This window comes from Panulirus ornatus, chromosome 73, assembly GCF_036320965.1.
Source record: "Panulirus ornatus isolate Po-2019 chromosome 73, ASM3632096v1, whole genome shotgun sequence".
Classification (NCBI taxonomy): domain Eukaryota; kingdom Metazoa; phylum Arthropoda; class Malacostraca; order Decapoda; family Palinuridae; genus Panulirus; species Panulirus ornatus.
The window spans coordinates 9,085,977-9,098,743 of NC_092296.1; the positions used below are offsets into that span (position 1 = coordinate 9,085,977).

At 37.6% G+C, this 12,767-nt stretch overlaps 1 protein-coding gene across 1 annotated transcript in view; it reads right to left on the bottom strand.

Annotated features, from left to right (window-relative positions):
* The window catches only part of Pex23 (peroxin 23), a 44,986-nt gene that overhangs the window by 26,415 nt on the left and 5,804 nt on the right, over nucleotides 1-12,767 (bottom strand). The window contains exons 6-12 of the mRNA XM_071661301.1: nucleotides 9,833-10,013; nucleotides 9,020-9,273; nucleotides 6,466-7,487; nucleotides 5,472-5,576; nucleotides 3,917-4,088; nucleotides 1,812-1,977; nucleotides 532-641 (exon numbers count right to left, since the gene is read on the bottom strand). Of these exons, the coding sequence (XP_071517402.1) occupies nucleotides 532-641; nucleotides 1,812-1,977; nucleotides 3,917-4,088; nucleotides 5,472-5,576; nucleotides 6,466-7,487; nucleotides 9,020-9,273; nucleotides 9,833-10,013 (2,010 nt within the window). The remainder of the gene's footprint in view (nucleotides 1-531; nucleotides 642-1,811; nucleotides 1,978-3,916; nucleotides 4,089-5,471; nucleotides 5,577-6,465; nucleotides 7,488-9,019; nucleotides 9,274-9,832; nucleotides 10,014-12,767) is intronic.

A 12,767-nucleotide genomic window follows, 5' to 3' on the forward strand; every position in this document is an offset into this window, starting at 1 on the left:
AAACACTTCACTTTCTACTAGTTTTCTCCAGACAGCACAAGTAAAGTCTAAATCTTTTGTTCACATTCCAGTGATGTGAATAGATGAAGAATTAAAAAATGGATGTATGATAAACTATAATTCATCAGGGTGGTCCTACATATTAGCAAGGCATACATTCGTTTAAAGCTGGATTTTGTTTCTATAATCATAAACTTTCCATAAAAGTTCAAATCTGAGGCAGAGGGTTAAAAACATAAAATTCTAGTGTTATCTCTTAATAAAATGATCATGGTACTGACTACTCCCTAAATGTAGAGAACAATGGTCTAACTAAACACGAAAAGAGAAAGATCACAAGTGGTTTTCCAAAAATGTAAGCTGTATTAAGGTAACTCTGTGAAGTTAATGGCATTCGTTGAGCAGACAGAGACTGGTATCTTGTTTCAAAAAAAACATTAAAATTAGTCTTAACTATGTAATCAACCTTGATATGGAGAAAATATTTCCTGCACTATTCTTCAGTTTCTCAGCAATTTGATAAACACTCACTTCTTCTTCAGTAACAGAACAGTCATGAAGGAAGATATCTCCTTTTGTGGTCACTGCCCACGTAGTGTAAAATGATGGCCGTCCAGTTACACCACGGAACTGATTACATGCTGAAAAAAATTTGAAATACATGTTAAAATACTGAGAAGTTTTATATATCTAAAAGCTAGATGCAAAGTACCAATTTGTTTTTTACTGAAAGTGACTACCAAGAAAATGAGAGGGATAAATTCATTATTAAAAAATTTTTTTTTTCAAAAGATGATAAGTACTCAAGCAGAATACTAGAAATTTTGAATGACAATAACGTATATTTGTCTAACAAGGATAGGTAAAATTACATACAAAATTGGGCACTAAACAAGGACAAAAGAAATATAGTATATTGGTAAACAAACTTATAGAAAAAATAAGTAACCTGAATAAAACATTTCACACTTAAAACCTACAGAAAATCACAGTAATAAGTAAAGTAAAAATTCATATGACTGCTCCCCAACTTCATTAAGGTGCCTTATCCCCTCATTTTTTGAGGGTTACCATAAAAAGGCTTGGATTTACATGAAACTTTTACAGAAACTTTTTGGTAATCTCTGTTGAATATAGTCCCTATCTGCAACCAGTTGAGCTAAAACAAGAATCAAAACAACAACAAAAAAATGTGGAATTTCACAAGAGCTATTTGTCATCAACAATATAATCAAAAGGACCCAATGGTCTGTTGCTGTTTGAATTTTGGATATGCTTCACAATGATCCACTTTCAAGTTTCTTGATGCTACCACTCTATTTGCATACAGTATATCTTCAGCTAGATCTCATTCACCATTTATGGCTGCCATACCCTAATCATGAGTCAGAAATGCCTAATAAGTGACATGTGGGCACTGTCGGAGTGAAAAAAAAAGGAATCATCACACCTGAAGTAATGTCAAACATTTCAAACTGTTTGTATGCTGATGATTGAGCAGTGGGCACTACTTCAACTCTGAGAGGTAAAATTTAGAATGTATATCTTACAACAAAGTTGGGACTCTAATAGTGATTGTATGCTATATGTGGTTTGGAATAAAAGAATTCATGACATCATGCAATGCTAGCAAGTTACAAAGTATGACCACTTCTTGGCACTGATTTACAGATTAGTAATCAAAGTATATCACACTAATACAACCTCTATCTTGCTATCAAGAAAAATACCCAATGTCAGTCAACTATACACCAAGATACTTTCCATACATACAGCTGAAACTAATGTAGGCTCAAAACAAGAATACTGACCTGCTGATATATGATTTAGCCATTCCTCTGCATCGGTCTCAGCTGAGAAGGAAAGGGTCTTTGGCTGCAAGGGTTGAGTGGGATGGTAAACTGCAACTACAGAACGTGCAACAGCTGACTCAACACACAATACACTCATGAGAATTGAGCAACACGAAATTTCTTCCTGTAATGTATCAAAAGTTACTATAATTCACACTGCGAACAGAGCAGTATTACTTTTCTATGCTAAGCAAATAAGACAATTTTCTTAACAATGACAAGCCCCTCTTTTAACACATGACCTGAATCAAAATTACATGAACAAAACCACACAGTTCTATGAAAAGAAATGCAATAGCCAAGATAACAAAAAGCCTTTACAGAAAAAAAATTATTTTCTTATCTTTTGACCAAAACCATTGTAGATACCAAGACACTATTGTAAATACCAAGACTTTGCAGACATGAGACAGTTCCCTAAATAAATAATACATCTTTAATGTGTATATGCTTTTTCAGTAATGAGGAGAAAAATTGTTTTAACCCATTCCCAGAGGGACACAACTTATATAGGTTACCACTTACATGCTGGACATTGTTTTTATTGTCCTAACTGTGGAACTTTTAAAAACATGCCAGTGGGGTTTGTATGGTAACCATAAGTTGCCAGGGTCAATGCTACATTCACCTATGTACAAAAAAAAAAAAAAAAAAACTTTCATAATTTGTTTTTACAAGTTTTGCAATCTATCTACAGCTTGTGAAATAAAAGTTGAATTACATTTGTGGTAGATGGACAGGTTATGTATAATGCATTGGGAGGGGGGAGTAATGTTTAGAAACTTTGGATATATATAAATGTCTCCACCCTCCGCAGCAACTACCCGCCTGGGATTGATTATGTATTAAGATCTTCTTGGTTTGTTTTCACTGTTTCACATTTGCTTGGTATGTCTTACATTGCTGGTAATGCACATGTGTGATATGAACTAACATATGCCTTCAGACATGCTTGATTGCTTAGGAGTGGGCAGAATGTGCCCAGGTCTCCACTTTGGCAGAGTTCATGACTTTCTTGAAAGGTTATATGTGGTATATTTTGTTTTCATTTGATTCCTTCCTTTTTCTATAATTCATAAAGTTATTTCATATTTTTCAAAGGTTCCTTTGGCTAATTTTTGGACTTTCATATTCTTTGTTTTCTCCAGTGAAGCTGGGGAGTGGGTGGGAGTTTCTAGAGCAATAGGAAATGGGGTAAATTTTTGAACATATAATATCTCAAGGGAGTATATATTGAAAATTGCAAGAAAACCAAAATACAACATTCCTATTACCACATATACAGAAAGAAGCTTGACAAAAAAATGTCTGCTTCAAGGTATGAAAAACCATTTTTCTACTGAGGGCACAGCCCTATGAGCATCAAAGACAACATTTGTTCACAGGATTCAAAACTCTATTTCATTCCCAAATTACAGTGAATTCACCAAGACATAACCCTCTTTGATAATAATACTGTTTATAAGGCCAGTGCACAGCTGTTCATACAGATGCAACAACAAACGATGAAGGACTGTAATGTCATGCCACTCAATATCCACAAGAGTTTGTGCTACGGACCTGTTACTGTCTGGACTCAAAAGCTACAATCTTAGACCTTCAGGGAAACCCAACAATCATCAAAGAGCATATCCACATGGATAAGGGGTAAGGACCCTTAACCCTTACAATGCTCTGTGCCTCATTTGAGGAATTACCAAGGACTGCTCTGTGCTTCTTGTAAGGTTTAATGGTTCCCACCCTCATTTGAATTCCCAGTTGATATATGATTCCATTTCTTATTCACAGATGTCACTAGCAACCTAAAGATGCAGTTGTAAAAAAAGTCATTTTTTACAATTCAGTCTCTCAGTCAAGAAATTCTTGCAAGTGAAACACACCACCAACATGCCAGTAAATATAACCAGTGTACAGAACTTCTACTTTTTCAACCTGGTTATGTCTGGCAAACCAACATCAGCCACTGTCCTAAGTACCTTCCATAATTTAATATCAAAGACCTTTTCCATAATGAATAATCACTGACTATAACATACAAAAACAAGACAGTCAAAAACACCTACCACCTGTGGAGACCCAAGAGTGTATCGTACAATAAGTGTTGCATCTTGCACTTGTGACCTTCGCGAACCCACCATCACAAGTTCTATTGAGGCAGGCACCCACTGTCCTCCAGTCCACCACCGGCACTGACCAGTTATGACCCATGAGGAGCCTTCAACTGCTTCTTCATACCTGCAGACATGGTAGATAAAAGTAAGAGACTTAAAAATTATCCTGAAAGGAATAAAAATACAGCATTACATTACCCAGAACACTTTGTTTAGCTTTTCACATTTGAATTATATTGAACTTTCATCACAAATATTTTGAAGCCTTAGCATATCAAGCTACATAAAAAGATTAGCTTTGTTTTGGTAATTCTAGTATTAACTCATTCACCATTGGGAATCCTTATGACTGCTCTCTTCGTTGTAATGAGCTTTTCATAAAAAAAAAATGAAATGATCAAATTAACATATTTCAAGACATTCACATAAAAAACTATAATGTCTGCAAAAGACAGTTCATTTCCCTATGCATTTTCAAAGGTGATGTCACACTTACATGCTACTTTGTCAGCTCTCCTTTGGCCTTGATTACCATCTGCACACATCTGGGCATGAAACTGGCAGGTTCCTGAAGTACTCTAGGTCTATGTTTTGGTTTCATAGTGTCTTGACCTCCTGAATGAGGTGAGGCACTAATGTGTTATATGGAAAAGTGGCCTGATCATGTGTTCTGAGCACCCAGTGCACCTAAAAAGCTCACAGGTACCTACTTTTTCTTGCTTCCATGTGAGAATTTGGGCTTTCTCCTCCTTAGAAAAGTAAGAGCCAACCACTGTGAAGGACAGGCGGAAGAAATACAGCACTCAGAAGCAAATTTCCCAAATGAGAAGGAAGCTCAAAAGCTTAAAGACTTTAAGAACATCATTCCTTCAAGACAGCATGAGGCACACAGAGGTGGGTTGTTGGTGTCCACACCATTAAAAACACTAGCCTCAGTAACCAATGTATGATGGTTTCACCATGATAGTCTAACAGGCTTGTACCCACAAGAAACCTTAACCATGTATTGCCTTTGAAAATATATGAGGGTGGACAAGACTTTTTGTGGACATAAGAGCATTTGACGCCCTGTGAATGCTTTAATTTTGTAATAAGCACTAAATGTATAGGTTGCAGTCTGTCTTATGCTTACCTGCATGTTTATTTTACAAATATTACCATGAGTATTACTTTCTCAGTTAAATGATGGGCATAAATCAAGCAAAGTACTACCTTCACATGATAAATAGCTATGAAAGGCTGGGACCTATTTAACTTATCATCTGTAACTCTTAGTAATTATGCTCGTAACATAAACAAAGTGTAAGCCAATGTGACAGCAGTACCCAGAATAAATGACCACTGTTCTCTATGACAGGATTTTCGTGTGCACCAATGGTTTGGTGGTAATTTCAACTAAAAGGAGATAGCCTGACACTGTGCTTCATGGCATACCTACATTGTTATCTTAACAGTACATATGAATAGGTTAAGAAAACAAACAACATTTGTTGCTAAGGATACATACCCTGTAAAAGGCTTTATCTCAGTGCTGTTTCGATCACGTAGTCTCTTAAGTATGCTTATTCGCCATGGCTCAGTACATAGTGCTGGAGAACCCTCACTCATAAACCTACATAAATCATGATGAGGAGAACATACAGTCATGTAAATGCAGAGTCATACCCACATAAAAAATATCAAGGTGAGACAGAAAATGTACTATCTCACCTTCCACATGTCACACACTTTTGCACATATAAGCAATTATTTGTTAAATATCTTCCATTCCTTGCCCACTCCCTTAGTTTTGTTTAATCTCAACTTATGCCATTCTTCACACCAGACATACAGAGCCAAAGTAATATATGTAATGCAGAAAGGAATGAGACATAAGATGAACAAATGATAATTAGAACTGAGTAATACATGTAATGTATGTAAGCAATTATTTGTTAAATACCTTCCATTCCTTGCTCACTCTCTTAGTTTTGTTTAATCTCAACTTGTGTCACTCTTCTTACGAGAAACACAGAGCCAGAGTAATGTATGTAATGCAGGAAGGAATGGGAGATAAACAAATGATAACTGACAATATTTTCATGGATCTGAAGTTTTGTTTTACCTCAGAGATTAGTCTCACTGAGTTGGCTGAAGCTAGACCTTTTGAGACTCCAGCACCCACAACAGTGTATTGTGTATGCGTAAAAGGGGTGTTTCTCTAGTGGAATATGTGAAATCTTATTATTAAGATCATGGTATGTGGATGAGAGTGTTCAGCAGGAGAAGGTATATTACAAGGTAGGGAATGGAATATGGAATATCAAGTGACTGACATGCTGTATAATGGAATACTTAAGACTAACCATAAAATCATTCATAAAATCTCCCCTCAAACTATAATATCATGGATATGTAATGATAATGTATACTGCAGGGCTATAGTATTACAAACTTATAGCAGCCTTCACAAATAAAGAAAAGAGCAGAGACAAAATAAGTTAAGAACACAAAAGACTTACCACTTGGGCATATTATTAGCTTGTATCCAGCAGCCTCCACCAGTGACCCAAAGCCACAGGTGCTCACTTTCAAGTGTCAAAATGTTGTAGTTTGGACCTTCTTCTCGTGGGAAAACAAGTGACCTAGCACCCAAACTTGCTTCACTCCCAACACTGCTCCCACTAACATGACGAAGGCGTGATTCATTCCACTCTCCACCCACATTAACAGACTCTTTCTGGATGGACAGCGGCTGATTTTCTTGGTTGTCTACTTTCATGTGAACTTTGTTCACTGCATTATCAGTTAAGCTTTTCACTTCAGGCTGATCCTGATTCGTGGCATCTGCTTTGTCCTTCTGTTCATTTACTTTATCCTCACTCTTCCCATCAGAAGTATTTTTCTGGTTTATTACCAAAGCATCATTTGGTATAATACAACCATCATTAGCCTGATGGCTGCTGACAGAAGCTTCACTATGATCAGACACAACCGAGGAACTGAGAGAGCTTGGATAATCTTCTGGGTACCTGATTCTGATACTTGAATCATGACTGTCATCCAGATGAAATGAGTCACTGCCTTTTCCTTGAGAAACAGTTTCTGGTTCCTTTCCTTTTTTTTCATTCTCAGTACTTTCTCCTTCCTCTTTGGTTATTTTCTTTTCTTCTTGAGTGCTTGTCTCACAACTTTCTCGAAGATTTAGGTTGTTCAAAACTGCCTCCATATTTGCAAAGTCAGCATCATCTAATGTATTTAAACTTGCATCTGTGGTTGAACTAAGACTGTCTTGGTTTTCAGTTCTTATCTGGAAAGAACTTTGGTCTGATATGACTTTGGAATCAATGCTGCTAGATATTTTAGGGCTATGACAAGAAAGCAAGCTTGGGCTTGGGCTTGGGCTGGGATTCCAACTAGGATCTGGATTTTCTGAAGGGCCAAAAGGCAGGCAGATTGGTTTCCATGTCCGGCCAGTAAGTTCCATTTCTGTAACACCTGTACGTAGGACTACTGTGTGGTCTTCACTACCCACACCCCACACCTGAGAAATATGAAAAGAAATGGATATCAAACACTTGATTCCGAGCAACTTTGAGATTTAAACCAAAACTGCTTATGAAAAACAATAAATATGACTGGATACTCCTCTAGGGAGAGAGCCACAGGAAAATATAATATGCTTCTGATCCCTGAATCTATGTAAAATGACCCTTAATTTCATAGTAAAACTACTACTAATGGGGAATAAGTTTACTATGTATGGAATAAGCCAGGCCACACAAAGCAGTTGGGGTAAACTAGAGAGAGGTCTGTGGAGCTTTGTTGTGGATAAGGTGCTCTGTTTTCCAAGCATTATACATGATAGTCAGAGAGTATTTGTGAGTAAATGAGGCCATTCTACATCTGTTCCTGGTGCTATCCTGCTAACAGAAAATAGCAAACAAGAGTGGATAAAAAATAATAATAATAATAATAAAACATGAATATATTCTTTCAAGCAAGTTTGTTGCTATTTCCCATGTGAATGACGTAGCATCAGGAACATATGATTAAGCCTTGGATGATGCCAGACAATCTGCTGAAGGTTACACAGTAAGTCAACTATTGCCTTTGATAAGGCTGTATCATCATCATCTGACAAGAGTGCAGTCTCAACAAAAAAACTTTTCACTTCAATTAAATCCATCTTGTCCCTGCTAATGAGTGCAAAGCAGCCTTGAAGCTGCAAAAGCCTGTAGAAAAGTGGCCCTAGGGCTGTACGATAAAATAACAATAATCAGTCCTGAAGTTAACAACAAGACCCCTTTCCAAGGAGCTCCTGCAGCTCCAAGGCTTCACCACTTCAAGAAGCAAAGAAATGATGGACTCCTTTGGAGTGAGAAGTTCCTTGACAAAAGTGAACTCTCATCAAATGAAGATAAAGCCTCATCAAAGATGATTTTTCACTCATAATAACCTCAAGCAGGTTGAATCTGATAACATAAATATACATAAATACATACAATCTTAAACATACAACCTCTTGACCCTTTTTATGGTGCTCCTGCAACATCAAGGCAATGTTACATCTTGTAACAGGAAAATGACAGTCTCCTTTGGAGTGAGAAAGTCCTTCCATGAGACTGTGCTCCTTTTCATCCATAGATGAAGATATAACTTTGTTGAAGGTAACTCTTTATCTGTCTCAACATTAATTCAAATTCATACCAAAAAGCAAGGGAAGCATTGACTGTTAGAGATACAGCTGCCTCTTGGGAAAATAGTACAATGGTTATTTACAAAACTGGTCATTTGAGACACTTCTATTCCTCATTATTGAGATTTAAGTATATATTTTCTTATTCTTAGTTTCTTACTGTGCAAGCAAAAGGCTGAGATAACTGTAGAACAATACATACCTACAGATACAAAAAGAGTTAAAAATATTCTGGATAATGGTTTAACAATCTACTTATAGCACAAATGATAACTTTATCTCAAGTCCAAACAAATAATGTTCACTGTCAAAAATCAAATCTATATTCCCAATCACAGTAGCTAACCAAAACAGTATGGATGCTTTTCCCTACCCACCTGGTCATTAGGGCCTACGACAACCATGTTCAGTAAGCCAACCATTAACAGCCATGAAGTTCCGGTGTCTGTGGTTTTCTGTCCTGTTCCATTACCCTGCTTTCCTTCACCCACTGATATTCCCTGGGAAGCTTGCAGTCCTCTTCTAAACCAGACACGATGATCTCTTGTTATGGCCCATACTGAGTAAATTCCAACTGAAATCTGATGTAGACAGCTGCCCTCTGGAGGCTCCACAATGACCCAGTCAGTACCTTTCCAATATTCCCAAGGAATTAGCAAAAGAATAAATAAACACCGTTTCACAAGAAAGTCTATCTTTTATAAAGCCTTTTCATCAATACCCTGGTCTTGTTCAAAACACATAAATCTTACACTATACATATCTGTATGAAGGCGATATCTTGTACAGAGACACATCAATCAAGTGCAAGCAGCCTCTCAGTCCACTCACACATACACTTAAAAAACAGTATGCTACAGTGAACACTGGCTTCTACATTATTTTACTTCATTCAGCCTTACATTCATATCTTCACTCTAATAAACAAAATAGCTCCACTGCACACAATAAAAAATCTACTTCTGGCATCCTACTCTGTTATAATGTTAGCCCTAAGCAGTTACCCTCCTTATATTTTTTTTCAATTCTTTCACTGTCTAATTATTTCCTTAGTACCATCAACCTTACTACTGTATGGTCTCTTCACATATTTATCATTTGCCATGCAACCTTCAAAGTCAAACCATTTATACTGTAGATGCAGATACACCAGACAGACATTACTAGAATTACATTAGTAACGCAGTCACCTGTAGGGGAATCTCTGGTCACACCTGTCCTGACAATGGCAGTGCCATCCCAGGTAACAGCCCACACTCGGCCAGAACGCCCAACAGATAATGATATCACATCCTGGTCTGATGGTGTTGGAACATGGACCCACCTACACCCCTCGGGACATGTGCCATCCACACCTTCACGCACCATCACCTGTTAAAGCATCACAATTTCTAATTAGCTTCTTTTCATACCTGATAACAACCAAGTTGCAAATGTGATTACTTACCACAAAAATATAGTCACAGTATATTTGCTAAATGTGGAAAAATATTTTAGAGCAATGAAGCATGTTTTCTTTTCAGAGGTAATATGATTAGGGTAAATGTCTCTCTCTTTCTGTAGAAATTAATTTGAACCTAATATTTTGTAGGTAAAAGGAAAATGATAAGGCATAAAACTAATGCATGGGCAATCCAATAACCAAAACATATTACACTTCTGGTCTCTTCAGGTGGTGACAGGTCAAACAGAATAAATGTTTTTGGTCTCTTCAGGTGATGACAGGTCAATAACAATAAAAGTTCCAAAGAGAAACTTTAGTTTGATGGCCTGTGGGTCTTGCTACAGCATGGCTTTACTGAAAATAAGTCCCAGAGAGAAGCAAAAGTATGAAGACCCATGGTACCCACAAAAGCTGAATGAAACTGCCTGGCATCAGGTACAATAAAAGTTCTAAAGTGAAGCTTTACTTTGACAACCTGTTGGCCTATCAAAAGCTGAATAAAATTGTCTGGCATCATCCAGAATAAATGTTCCCAAGTTGAGCTTTAGTATGATGGCCCATAAGCACCAAAGAGGGTGAATAGAATTGTCTGGCAGTAGCAAGAATAAAAGTTCCAAAGTGAAGCTTAAGTTTGACGACCCATGAGCCTGATAAAAGATGAATAAAATCATCTGGCATTAGCAAGAATAATAGTTCCTAAGTCAAACTTAAATCTGACAACCCATGGGCCCTGCAAAAGCTGAATAAAATCATCAGGCATTAGCTCAAATGAAAGTCCCAAAACGAAGCTTTACTTTGAAGACCCTTGAGCCCTGCAAAAAGGGAATAGAATCATCTGGCATGAACTAGAATAAAAGTCCCAAAGTGAATCAGTAGTTTGATAACCCTTGGGCCCCATTGAAGCTGAACAAAATAGTCTGGCATCAGCTACAATAAAAGTCACAAACTGAAGCTTTAGTTGGAAGACCCATGGAACTGGCAAAAGCTAAATACAATCATCTACCATCAGCTAAAATAACAGTCCTAAAGTGAAGCTTTAGTTTTATGACCCATGGGTCCTATAAAAGCTGAAAAGAATCGTCTGGCGTTATCGAAAATAAATGACCCAAAGAGAAGCTTTAGTTTGACGACCCTCGAGCCGCACCAAAATTGAATAGGATCATCTCACTTGAACTAGAATAAAAGTCCCAAAGTGAATCTTCAATTCAATGTCCCTTGGAGCCCACAAAAACTGAATAAAACAGCCTGATGTCAGCTTGAATAAAAGTCTCAAAGTGAAGCTTTAGTTTGGTGACCCATGAGCCCTTCAAAAGCTGACTAACATTGCCTAACATCAGCTAAAATAAAAGTTCTAAAGTGTCTCTGTATATTTTCCTCCATCTGTGATTTGTTACTATTTGCTTCTGAAGATGAGTTGAAATAAACAAAAGAGCTTAAGCAAATTTTAATGCTTTGATTTTCCTTTGTGGTCTACAAGTTCATATATATCCCTAGGGATAGGACAGAAAGAATACTTCCAATGTATTCCCTGCTTGTCAAAGAAGGCGACTAAAAGGGGTGGGAGCAGGAAGCTGGAAATCCTCCCTTCCAGTTTTTACTTTTCCAAAAGAAGGAACAGAGAAGTGGGGCTAAGTGAGGATTTTTTCCCCTAGGGCTCAGTCCTCTGTTCCTGACACTACCATGCTAATGCAGGAAGTATGTTTCCTGGCACTACCATGCTAACTCAGGAAACAGCAATCAAGTACAAAAAATATGCATAAAGTGGTGTTATTGGACTCTGCCTGCCAATGGTCACACCTCGAGTATAAAGTCACCTTCAGCAAGACTGTATTATTGAAGTACAATCTCGTTAAAAAACTTCCAATTCCAAAGAAGTCCATCTTTTCCTTGCTACTGATTGTAGTGCAACCTTGAAGGTGCAGGAACCCCTAGAAAAGGTTATGTAGCAATAGTATTGAGGACAATATATGGTGTGAGGTGGTTTGATCGAGTAAGTAATGATAGGGTGAGAGAGATGTGTGGTAATAAAAAGAGTGTGGTTGAGAGAGCAGAGGAGGGTGTTTTGAAATGGTTTGGTCACATGGAGAGAATGAGTGAGGAAAGATTTACCAAGAGGATATATGCATCAGAGGTGGAGGGAACAAGGAGAAGTGGGAGACCAAACTGGAGGTGGAAAGATGGAGTGAAAAAGATTTTGAGTGATTGGGGCCTGAACATGCAGGAGGGTGAAAGGCATGCAAGGAATAGTGTGAATTGGAACAATGTGGTATACCGGGGTCGATGTGCTGTCAATGGATTGAACCAGGGCACGTGAAGTGTCTGGGGTAAACCATGGAAAGTTCTGTGGGGCCTGGATGTGGAAAGGGAGCTGTGGTTTCGGTGCATTATTACATGACAGCTAGAGACTGAGTGTGAACGAATGTGGCCTTTGTTGTCTTTTCCTAGCACTACCCTGCGCACATGAGGGGGGAGGGGTTTGTTATTTCATGTGTGGCAGGGTGGTGATGGGAATTAATAAAGGCAGACAGTATGAATTATGTACATGTGTATATATGTATATGTCTGTGTGTGTATATATATGTGTATGTTGAGATGAATAGGTATATATATTTGCATGTGTGGATGAATGTGTATATACATGTGTATGTGGGTGGGTTGGGCCATTCTTTCGTCTGTTTCCT